The 12,614-nt window shown below is 41.8% G+C and overlaps 2 protein-coding genes across 4 annotated transcripts in view; both read left to right on the top strand.

Annotated features, from left to right (window-relative positions):
- The window catches only part of map2k5 (mitogen-activated protein kinase kinase 5), a 50,025-nt gene extending 46,841 nt beyond the window's left edge, over positions 1 to 3,184 (top strand). Inside the window, exon 22 of the mRNA XM_030376839.1 lies at positions 1,127 to 3,184. Coding sequence (XP_030232699.1) covers positions 1,127 to 1,237 — 111 coding nt within the window. The 3' untranslated portion in view covers positions 1,238 to 3,184. The remainder of the gene's footprint in view (positions 1 to 1,126) is intronic.
- Positions 3,185 to 9,004: 5,820 nt separating this feature from the next.
- LOC115558180 (SKI family transcriptional corepressor 1 homolog-B) overlaps positions 9,005 to 12,614 on the top strand; it is a 7,421-nt gene continuing 3,811 nt past the window's right edge. For all 3 annotated transcript variants that reach the window (XM_030376061.1, XM_030376060.1, XM_030376062.1), the window contains exons 1-3: positions 9,005 to 9,260; positions 10,208 to 11,954; positions 12,440 to 12,542. In XM_030376061.1, the coding sequence (XP_030231921.1) occupies positions 10,218 to 11,954; positions 12,440 to 12,542 (1,840 nt within the window). In that variant the 5' untranslated portion in view covers positions 9,005 to 9,260; positions 10,208 to 10,217. The remainder of the gene's footprint in view (positions 9,261 to 10,207; positions 11,955 to 12,439; positions 12,543 to 12,614) is intronic.

Genomic DNA, 12,614 nt, shown 5'->3' with positions numbered 1-12,614 from the left:
AGACCAAGTATCTCTGCCCGCGGTGTCTTCTTCTCCTACTTAATCTTTTAGTCGGGCCTGTGCTCCATGTGAGCGGTTTGCCAGGATGCTGTCTCTTCAATATGATGCGCACCCGTCATCAAAATCAGTACCGACAAGTCCATTGACAGAGGCCCCGGTGCAATGCTGTTTATCTAATTGTTCCCGGGGCGTGGGGATAAATGGAATTCATGGGTCGGACTCAGTTTGACGTGTCTCATTTATAGCCTCTTTCACCCGTTGACCTCCTGATCTTTGACCAGATGAGAACAGATTTAGGTCTGGGGAAACCGCCCGGGTCGGCTATTGAGCCGCTTTGGGTAACATTGGACATCTTGGTTTAAAGTCCAACTGCCTTGTTCTTGCTCTTCTGTGGAATGGAAACAAGAGCTGAAAATATGTTGGTGATTTGGTGCATGGACTCAGGCATGGTTGTAAAAGTGACCTAATTCCGGTTTTCCTTGGTTTGCAGGGGATTGAGAATGTGGTCATCCAATTTTCTATCTTGACATTGCCTTGTTTTATTAAATTTTTTAGCATTATTACAGAAAAACTTGGTCTGACTCCCATTTGATATACTTTCTTGCATCAGCTGAGCAAAATCATGTTGTTTTCCGAGATAAAACTTCAGTAATGTCAGGCAGTGTTCTAACATGACACTTTGACTGAATGGTGATTAATGGAACGTCTGTGTAGTTTATGGCAGGGAAATCTTGTCTTCTCAAATGATGTACCCGTTCTCATGTTGCCTGCTACCAAAATCACTCGCCTCAGGCTGGCAATTCCACCTAATTTGAGTGGAAAGCCTTTAAGAGGACTTTAACGACAGTAGCGCAAACTTACAATAATAACTAACAGCACTCCAAAAGAAATGTAGAGATTACAAAAACTATTTTACTAAATAGTAAAAAGGATTTTATTTCAAATGGATTTTATTCATGAAGGATTTTATTGTTCATTCAGTATATGACTACTAACCCTTTCAGAGTCAATTCAGTATATTTTAAAAGACGATTAAACCCACGAGGGCTTTGTGATAACGATTCATATCTGTTTAGGCAAGTTGACCTTTGGAATCACATGACGCCTGTGTAATGCTCTTATGCAGGATCACTCCTTCATGGTGCAGTACAACGACGGCAGCACGGAGGTGGTGTCTATGTGGGTGTGTGGCTGTCTGGAGCAGAGGACCACCCAGCAGGGCCAGGGACACATGTGACCAGGGCCGGTGGGGAGGGGCTTACCTTCAATCAAGCCCCAAATATGAACCTGTGCCTGGGCGGAGGGATGGATTGTTGTCATGTATAACTTCAAAAGGTATACAACCACTGTATATTTAAAATGTTGTGTTTTCAGAGATGTATCCAAAATGATGCTGTTGCTTTTCAAACAAATGTTCCAACAAAAAACTGCCATCTATTTGCCTGTATGTTTTTTGTGTGCCACATTTCATTACCTCGCCAAACTAAACTGTATGCCATTTTTAATCCATTTAATTAGCATTGCTCCCTAAATGTAGCCTCTGTCTTAACACTCTCTATACTCTGTAGTCCAAGCAGCTCTAGAAACCTGATCTTCACCAATGCGTCTGTATGTGCAGAAGGTGGCTCCAGCCCTAACCACAAGCATCTATGTATAATGTAGTGGCATCAGAACAATCCTTAACAGCCAGTGGGAGTACAAATTGACTGGCATTGATCCTCTTATTAGATCATCCTCATCCATTCTCATCTCTGTGCTCCCTCTCCCTGCTCTGCCTGGGGTTCAGTGTAAACCCGTCTGTTTGGATCTGAGTCATCAACCCTTCATTTAAAACCCCTCATTTGTTCAGATTTTACAAGATCTGAAGGCTATTCTGAAGGCGTGTGCCTGGCCTTAGACATCATAGAAAAGGTCAAATAAAAGTACCAGTAGTACTTTTAACAAACTCAGATGAGATGACTTACCCCCGGGATATCTTTAAAGTGACAAGATATTCTTATCGTTAAACCTTGTTTTAAGCTCCAAAGTTTGTTTTGGTCAATAACTTCCCTGTTCCTCCAACATTATTGCCAACTATCTCTTATACTGGTCTTAGTAAATAGGGTTTAATATGACTACTACAACTTGAACAGATACTTAATTGTGATAAGTATATTTCGGTTGTAGAGAGTATAATATTGCCTACATGTAGTTCTATGGATACCAAAGTGTACTTTTGCAAGCCAAAGACAACAAATGTTTAATGAATGTTTAAGTATATAATGCCATGATACCAATATACCCAGATAATGTTAGGTAAGTAAAGATATAGCCTTTCTTCAACATATTTAGTGAAATGTTTTTATATTTTGCCAATTTAATATTTCAGACAGAATTGCATAGCAATAGTGCAACACCTAAGGCTTGTAAACATTTTGCATGAAGAACTATTGGTAGCCATTTCTAGCACCATCCTTCCATGTTTTTCCGACAAGGCAACTGGTTTGACATAGTGACATCAAGTGGAAATACATGTACAGTATGTATTTATTTTATTTTTTATACTGTTACAAGTGGCGGGGATTGGTTCTCAATCTGAATTGTAGAAGCCAGTATTGGTTTTGCTAGGCCACTACACTAGACACCTGAAATAACGTTCTGAATCGAAGAAATAAAGAGTTTGTTGTGTTTTAAACTGCAATCGTCCTCGTAAAGGGACCTGAACGTGCCGGGCCACGGGACTGCATGGACATCTCCATGAGAAACACTTCCCTATTAGGACCCTTAAGCATGCCCATTGCCATCTGGTTGAATTGGCTTTCTACATTTGAATGTGAAACATCATTCTCATTCAAATGTAGATTACCAGATTGATATGAGTCTATCTGGATTTTGTTGATCATTAGTCACTTGCTCTGTGGAACAGTTATAGGTTGAGTCTTCTTATACTGTTATTGTATGCAGAACAAATTATTACTTGTGTTGCACACAAGTACAGCAGAACTTGGTCAGCACCGAGCAGACTAGAAGTTCATTGATCAGCAGCAAGGGCTTCAAGTTAAACATGTTCGTCTTGTTCATTGGATTATATGAGATTGAGTGTCTGAAGCTTTGTTGTTTTATTCCTGTGAAACTCTTGCCAACTTTAAGTTGGACTTGTAATTGATGTACAAAGCTTTTTCGTTATTAAAAAACATTGAATGTTTGGGTGACCTCATTGTTTGACTTTTGTTATATAGCTCAAATAAAATGTTTTAGTAAAGAAATATTGCCCCCTTCTAAAGATGCACATGCATGTTCTACAATGTAGAACATGAAAAAAAAACATTGGTTCTAAAAACCATTAATACATTCCTGTCATTTCATGTGGAATGTACATGTAGTGAAAGGAATATATTAATGGTTTTAGAACCAATGTAATTTTTTTTTCCATATGCCATGTCAAAATTATAAATAGGTGCAATATCAAAAGAAAATTAACTGACCAGTCTGGTTCTACATGTTTATTCTGACCTGTTGTATGCTCTCAAAAGTAAATTAAAGTGTTCATTTCTTCAGGACTTTCTCCAAGGACTCTCTCAGATCTGATAGCATTTCTGTTCAACTTGTAAGCGCTTGAGGCACACCACTAGAATAAGTTACAGCATTCCTTTCAAACTCAGGGTTCTTCTGTTTGGTTTCATATCAAATATGTTTTTCGATGGAAGAATCCAGTATAAAAAATTTATAATTAAAATATACTGGCAAATAGTTCAACACATACATTTGCATATTTATCTTTATTTCTGTCTTAACTTTTGATTTCTGTATTGCATTGAACTTTGGTGAGACCACGAGTCCTAACAAGATCTTATACTGAGAAGATTTATGACAAAGAGTTCTGTTTTTAACATTTAGCTCTTTAAAGGGGCTGATGAGAACATTTGTTTGCACTTGTAATGGCCTTGGCTGCATGGCATTGAGACCAGGGTCTTCCAAAGAAAGCCTTTTCACAGCATACATTTCTTTCTAAAAGGATAACACTGCATATTGAAACCGAAGATTACTGTGACTTGCATTATAACTATAAGCGGGATTGGGATCAATATAAATTCAACATAAAAGATAACATATTATGGTTCTTATTTATAAATCTCTGTAATGCACCTACACGTAGTTGCTACATGTACAATTAAAATATACATGACTTAGTCACTTACATGCAGTGAGAGAGAGATCTCAGGTGAGATTCAGTTGTCATGAAGAGACACAACAGTGTAAAGATATTTGAGGCTTGTTTCATGCTATCCTCATCGGTTTAAATGCAAGTCGTGCAACATGCATCCAATCTCACAGAAGGTTGATTTCAATCCCTTTACAAGCAGTGAGAGACTTCTAAAGACACACCTCTCTCAAACAAAACAACAAAGCAGCTGTGAGTCCAGGGCGTCCAAACTTGAAAATTTGTTTGATGTAAATGATACATATTTTTGTTACAATTATTCTATAAAGCCTGTTGTCTTGCGCGCAAAAAATATGTATGATTTCTCATTATTTGGTCAATATCTGGCTGATCTGATATTTTTTGGCTTTTGATTCATAGCAACTTGTACATCTTACGTTGTCACGTACATATTAAACCTTAGGACTGATAAACCCTGCTTATACTCAAATCATTTAACTATTATTTCTGTCAAGTACATTTATTTTATCGGTACGCCTCAGCAGGAAGGCTTTTAATTCATAAGACAAAAGGCTCATAAACTTGCTTCCTGTTTTATTAGTCTTGTTTTGTTTTAAGGATGAAAAAAGTGTCATCAGGATGCCTGGTGAAGAATATGTAGAAGGTATCCTCCCCTTTCGTTTTGCATAATGTGTAGTCTATGATGAGGGATACTTTTATTTCCTTGTTTCCTCTATCCGCGCGCTTATTTTTGAGTGCATGAGATAGGTGGAAGGTTTAGCATCCATAATGTTATCCTCCCCCACACTAGAGCTTCAGCACAAATGTCATTAATGGGTTCATGTTACGCAGTCATTAAAAGACGCTCAGGAACTTTGCCAACTATCAATGGATCTAGTGTATGCTGTGTATTTGATTACATGAAATGCCATCTATCATAGGGGGAATAGCTGTATTGCTGAAATACATAAATTTCAAAGCTCCAATATCTGATACAAAATGTGATTCTGCTGAATTTGTCTCAATGCTTTATTTAACGTTTTAAGCAAACGTGCGTAGTAAGTATGCCTGTTTGCCCTTGTGTGAGAGGTGCCCTTCCCATGTCTGGGCGTCCCGTCCCGGATATGCAATATTTGTCCCGTCGGCGCACCGATTAGTCTTTTGGGACAGGAGGTAATACAACACATTGCTGCACTTTTTATTTCGTCACATAGGAAATGATCTAAAGATAGACTATGCTACTTGTAGGATAGGAAGCAATAGTTCCGTTCTCAACGCAAATGGGGAGGATTTTGTGGTTAATGATGGCCTAGTTTGGAGAAATGAGACGTTAGGTCCAAGCCCTTGCCTACAGGGAACCAGCTTTAATTGTCGCCCCACTGTTTAGTAAGAAACACAAGGTGATGCACATCGTTGAAGTCCTGCCGATGGATGTGGCTAATGATGGCCAATGTTGTCCACACTCAGATATGCATGTCAACTGCTAAACCATGAAGATCAACTGATTGACTTGTCAAGTCGCCTATTGGCTATATGTTGTTTCCTGCATAGGCTACATGAAATCTTACTGCTCTATTGCTACTATATGCCTATAGGCCTACCTGTGACCTATAGAGACATTAAGTCTAGAGTGGGATTTCAATTCACAATCTCATCTTTCGGATTTTTCCGCGGGGATATTGATCACCACTCATTGTTTAGAAATGCGTCTTCATTTCAGTCCGTCCAGGACAATCATACCCCCGCCCCCTCGCCACGGGGGCTCTTACATTGTGCGCGGCGCGCGCCGATGACCTTTTCACGGAGCGGTCCAAGTTGATTAGCACATCAGCCGGGACAATGAGTGGCCCGTCTGTACACAGCCATTATCCACATCTCTTTATCAATGTCCTGTAATTAAAATGTCACCGTTTAATTTTCCAACCAGTAGGGCCCTTCCGTCCTCCCTATCGTTCCCAATCGTATGCCAATAAAAAAAAAGTAGCAATCGAAATGCTCTTTTCACCGGAGAGCAAAGAAAAAAGAACACGGGGTAAGCGTTTAAGTGCGCCGAACAACTGGTGATCAATAGGCCCGTGGCCTAAGAAGACGATTGATCGGTCTCTAAAAGGGAATTTATCGGGGTCATGGTTTATGGGTGCTGCTGATACAACTGTTAATTATAAAACATTTCGGGGCTCAATTGCCGCTGTTATTAAAGCTGTTCTGATTTGGACAGGTTTGATTTATCTTCCATGACAGAATGCAACTTGCCGAGAGCTATATAGGCCTAGTTAAAACGGCCTTTAATGGTTCTTGCCTTTTTTTGTCGAGTAGGCCTATATATGACAATTGTGTTTCGGGTGTCTTTGGTCAGGCGCACTGATTGATAAACCAGATCGCTAAAAATGAATAGCGACATAGGCCTATGTGGTGAAATTCGTAGGTGAGCTTATTATTCTGGTTAGTTGGTTGTTGTGAGAAAAATGTGCAGTAGGCCTAATAGAAGCAGCAGCTGCAGGGCTACAAGCCACCGAAATGCTTGACTCAACATGGAGTATAAGCACCCTGTAAAGACTTGTACGCGTTCATTGTTTATTATACTGACTATGAAAAATAATCATTCCCACGATTGGCCCTGTAGGTCAACTTACCTAGATATGTCAGAGCGTCTTAGCCTACTAAATTAGCTATCCAAGGTCGAGCTAGGCCTAATATGTCTGAATAGGACCCTCCCCCTCCCAAATGCAATTAAACGTTTATTTACCTAATAATAGCCAATAGGATTGGATGTTAGTATACTCACAGCTTAAATATTTCATTAGTCTGAGTTCAACTTGTGAGTTTGGAATTCTAATGACTTAAACCCAAACACATTAATATTTTAGGACACGTTTGTGTAAACCGTTGAATGCATATAAATGAGGCTAAGGTAATTTGCCCCTTGAAAAAAGACCTCATTGATGTGTATCCAACAGTAGCTTAATAAAGGGCTCGCCTAAAATTACCGTTGAAATGTCTAATTAAAAACTCGTACTGCGCTGCTCTCGTGCACAAGATGCGCGCCGAACTCCCGCTTTAATGAGCACGTCGCCAGCCACGTGAGCTCGCGTTTCTCTGGAATAAGCGCGGTGACAATGGCGCATTCAGTCAGTGGTCTAAATAATTAAAAGGAAAAGAATAATTACAGTATAAAATTGTAATTATTGTTGGGCTGGAGGAAAGCCTCTTGATTGTGAAACGGGAGAGGATACGCTTAGGCTGTATCAAGTTTAGCTAGGCTCCTTTCCCCATCAATATTGCAGGGAGGTAAGCTGATGGAACAGCCCCGCCATCTGAGACAGGTGCGGCGTGAGGCTAATGCGCTAGCCGAGACCTCCGACTCCAAAATAACACAGACCCCATCAGACATATGCACGAGTTGTTCCTCTTAATTGAATGTAGGCCTAACTAAACAGTTGTTTTTTTCTGTGGGGGAGGGGGGGAGGGGGAATCAACTTTTGTTATAACCTAAACATTAGAACATAGGCTGTTAAGGAAGGTAGGTCTGCTCGTTTTGGCTGGTCCTAAATTTGGTTGGATAAAATAGGCTATTAAAAAACCTATCTTCAACTTAATCCAGCCTTTAATTGATCTAGATGATTTACGGAATTCAACCAGCGATATGCCATTAGCCGTCCCGTCTGTGGACTCTCTGTTTGGACCCTCAGATTGTTATATAGCGAATGCGTGACTGCAGGTTAACCGATGAGGCATCGATCTGGTTATGAATATTTAATAGTGTTTTAAATGTAACCAACTGGGTCCGATTACAATGTTGTGGTTTACATGCACAGTTCACATAATTTGCCCTCGTTGATATACATATTTATTTAATAGACTATGCTATTTTCTTTATTTGCCCATAATTTTAATACATTCTTCATTTTAGCATTCATCCGCTTGTGTTTAGTGTGTGTGTGTTGTCTTTGTGTGTGTGTGTGTGTGTGTGTGTGTGTGTGTGTGTGTGTGTGTGTGTGTGTGTGTGTGTGTGTGTGTTGTGTGCCTGCGTATGTGCGTGCGTGCGGCGGGGGGCGACGGGCGTGTGTGCGCGCTTATGTGTGTGTGTATGTTGGGGGGGGGGGGGGGGGGGGGGGGGGCTGGCGTGTGAGCAATTGACAGACTTGCCTGAGGCATATCAGCTCTTCTTTGATTCGGTCTATTTTCATTGCAAAGTCTGAAACGAAAATGCAGTGTGCGATTTAAAACGTGTCGAATTATTTGACATGCGAACAAAGGCACAAGACTCCAAATTCGAGACTTTCTTGGAGAGGCCTCAAATTGATTTCCGTGTCCACGAGAAACTTAACAGATGGTCGTGTAACTTGATAAATTACACACTTTTTCTGTCATTTTGTTGCGCGCGATACGATACCCACACCCCATTTTTGTCAATTTGATTTATTTAAGATGCCTTTGTTCAATGTCATTATCTCTCATATTAGACATACATGATTAAGATGAGGCTACACTGTCCCTTTAGTTTATATTCGACGATCATTGAATAATAGTAGTCAACTAGGCCAATTATTCTTGCGAATATTTATGTAGCCTAATTAATTTAGGCAAGTATCCATCGGTCGACTATTCGTCGTTCAATCTCTGTAGGTCTTCATGCATTCAGTCATTTATTTACCTAGCCGCTTAGCCCTATTTGCTCAATATTTAGCTTTTTTTGTATAGGCCTTTGGCAACTTTCTAGTGAATCTGCTCCAAATGCAGCGAATCTGCTCTTGTTCCAGGACCGGGACACAAAGTGGTTGACAAAAAAAGGGATCGTTAAGTGGGTGTGCCTTTGCTATTAACTTAGTGGTCATTTGTAGCACGAGGAGGGGAGATGCAGTTAGAAAGAGAGCGCCATGTGGCCACTGGCTGTCATCTGCCATTCAGCTCGGGAGGACCGAAGGGGATGGATGTCTCGCTCGTGCGCTAAGAACAAATTACAGCTTCTAGATTTTTTGACCAGGCAAAACTTGTATGTATGACACTGGACTCTGCTTATGTGACTTTGACTCTGTCTGAGTTATTTTTTAATATCAATATTGGTTTGACTCACATCGTGGAGTAGCTTTACCGTTTGTTTATTTTTGGGAGATAAAAGGTAAGATCCTTCTTTGATCTATCGTGTTCCTTTCGTTTCATAATGTAGACAATGTAGTCATGTTGTTATTTTTTTATAAAGACCATTGCTCACAATTCAAGTCACCTTGGATCAATGCAATGAAATCAAATGCTTGGTGAGATCCCGTTGTCACTCAATATTTTACCGCTTAGTGTCTTTTATGGCGACAAATGAATGTGAACGTATATAGGCTATAATGTAGCAAGCGCACAGACTGAGAGGGGGGCTCAGACCTACTTTTCAAGAAAACCACACAAGATAATCTTCGTAGAAGCTTTACTTATATATAGCACTGGTCTTTTATTAACAAAGCGAAGAAGCGCAGTGTAACCGGTGTAATTACCAACAAAGCGGCTTAGTTGTTCATTTCCTTTTTGATAAGCGCATTGGCGCAGCTCAGGCTGCGTTTTCCTTCTGTTCCCCTGCGTATAAGGATCTTATGTGCCTCTTAAGCAGTCGCCCGAACCACTTCACCGATTTAACGGCATTGCGAATAGGTCCCACTAACGTTGGGTTTGGATAAACTAAATGAGATTAGACCAAACCCTCCTTCCCAATACATTGCAAATTAAAGGCTACAATAATTTTAAATGTTTAGGCCTACTTCTAGATATTGTTGGATAACATAATCATGTTTTAGCCTAGAATTAACATTGCACTCAAAAAAGAATGATAATATGTAATATGATAATGCACAGAAAATAATAATGTCTGCTGTTACACCCGCATTTCCCACCTGAGATCGTATCTTCATTATATTTATTCTAACGAACGATCATTGCGTGTTATTAACGTTAAATTGTTATTTAGGCCTACATGTTTTACAACGTCATTTTTATTGCCATTTTTCCTATCAATGTCCTCCAAAGTAATCCAAAAGACCAGTATCTTCATGCATTTATTCGAAGTTTACACTTTTCTTCCAGACTTCCAGGAATGGAATCGATCCCCAGCCAGCTCTCAGCGGGACGAGACTCCAACTCTTCCCCTGCGTTGAAGCAGGACGCGCAGAGCTTCTCCAGCAGCAACTCCCTCAAACCCAACCAAGTCAGCGAGACCTCGCTCTACGGGGTCCCCATCGTGTCCTTAGTCATAGATGGACAGGAGAGACTTTGCCTGGCGCAGATATCAAACACGCTGCTGAAGAACTACAGCTACAACGAGATCCACAACCGTCGAGTCGCGCTGGGCATCACCTGTGTCCAGTGCACGCCGGTCCAGCTGGAGATCCTGAGGCGTGCGGGCGCGATGCCGATCTCCTCCAGGCGCTGCGGTATGATTACCAAGCGTGAAGCCGAGCGGCTGTGCAAGTCCTTTCTGGGTGCACACAACCCACCCAAACTACCGGAGAATTTCGCGTTCGACGTCTCTCATGAATGCGCCTGGGGCAGCAGGGGCAGTTTTATACCCGCTAGATATAACAGTTCAAGGGCTAAATGTATTAAATGCACCTTTTGCAACATGTATTTTTCCCCAAATAAATTTATATTCCATTCCCATCGCACGCCCGAGTCCAAGTACACCCAACCAGATGCAGCCAACTTTAATTCATGGAGACGACACCTCAAACTGACCGACAAAAACTCCTCTGACGACATTAATCACGCGTGGGAAGATGTTAAAGCCATGTTTAATGGTGGGAGCCGAAAGAGGACATTACCTATGAACGGCTCGGACATGTCCTCTCCCATGAAATCACAGAACTCGTCTAATCACACACAAAGAGGTTCCCCCGAGGTCGGCCACAAAAGCTTGAGGTGTGACGAGGACAGAGGGACCAGCCTGAGCCTGTCGACCGCCCCACGGAACTATCCAATCATCCCAGTCCCAAGTAAGGGCTTTGGGATGCTCCAAAAACTTCCCCCGCCTCTGTTTCCCCACCCCTATGGATTCCCTGGGTTCGGATTGTGTCAAAAGAAGGATGATGGTTTGACAGACTCGAACAAAGCCAACGTCCCGGCTGTCTTTTGGCCAAGCGCGAAGGATAGTATCTATCCCACTTTCCCGATGTTTTGGCCCACAGCTGGCGGCCTACCACTCCCACCTTACCAACAGTCAGCCCCCAAGCCCCCGACAGAGCTCTTTGGCGTCAGACAGAATGACCTCGAGGCTTCTGACCAAAGTGACAGATGCACAACCACCCCCAATGACAGTTACCACGACAGCGAGCGCTCCCCTAGCGCTCAATCAGCCCGCAACGACGAGGACAAGTCTGGGGACGAGACGGGACATTCTTTCGATGGCCCCACCAGCAAAAGGAAACTGAGCTACATATCGGCCTTCAGACCTGTGGTAAAAGATGCTGAAGCCATTGCCAAACTCTACGGCAACCGAGACACCTACAGCGGCGTGCGTTCCGGGTACCTGTCGCCAGACTTTGTCAGCGAGAGCTCCAGTTACAGGTCAATATCACCGGATAGGGACAGTGTGGATGACCCTGACGTGGACGTGGAGTCGAACCGGGGACACGAGGATGAAGACGCTATTCAAATGTCGGCAGAGTGTCAGAGCTCCCCTGTACTTGACCTGGCCCACACTGAATCCAAAGAAAACCAAGACACTGCTGCCCCTAGTTTGAGACCAGCATCACCGGAGGATGCCAGCGCAGCTTTATCTGACGAAGAGAGGACGAGTGCGCAGGTTTCAGAAAACAATATTTCAACACAAGATGAAGTAAGATGGTTTCCAAGCTGTTCGTTTAGCAGTGGAGAATAGCAACATTTATTTTAAAACGAGGTCTAGACCCTACAGTTCTGTGTGGTAACTTGCAGTGAATGTTTATTCAACAAACCATGGGGTTATTGGATTCGCCAATTCATTGCCCTTGCTGCTGACATCTTTCTACGTAAACATCCTTTCATCTCGAAGTAGGCTACATATTGTTATGCATAGGCCTATGCTATATTCTACACAAAAGTACATTGGTATTTACTAATACTTAAACGCTAATTAGTTGCCATTGGTTGGAGAAAAAAGCAAGCCAAATAGGCCAATATATCGTAATTAAATGACAGCTCCCATGGTTTGAAGACGTGGCACAATTATCTGAAGGAGTCAGGCTCTAAACGTATTTGCTCGGAGAATAGGTTTGGCAAAAGATAGAATTAGGCTATGTATAATTGGGGTTGTGTAACACATCATTGTTTTCTTTTTTGCAGGTGTACACCGATGAAAAGGATACGCACACGCTAGGCACACGCTTTTCGACGGAGTCGTCGTTGTTTGAATCAAAACACTTAAATTGCCTCAACGAATCGAATGGTAATTATTACCCCATGCAATGAAACGGTTGTTTATTTTATGATACGTTTTGTGCCGTGTATATCAGATCAT

This window comes from Gadus morhua, chromosome 14 (genome assembly GCF_902167405.1).
Source record: "Gadus morhua chromosome 14, gadMor3.0, whole genome shotgun sequence".
Taxonomy (NCBI): domain Eukaryota; kingdom Metazoa; phylum Chordata; class Actinopteri; order Gadiformes; family Gadidae; genus Gadus; species Gadus morhua.
The sequence above is the reverse complement of the archived record's forward strand: the minus strand, read 5'-3'. Positions and strand labels throughout refer to the sequence as shown.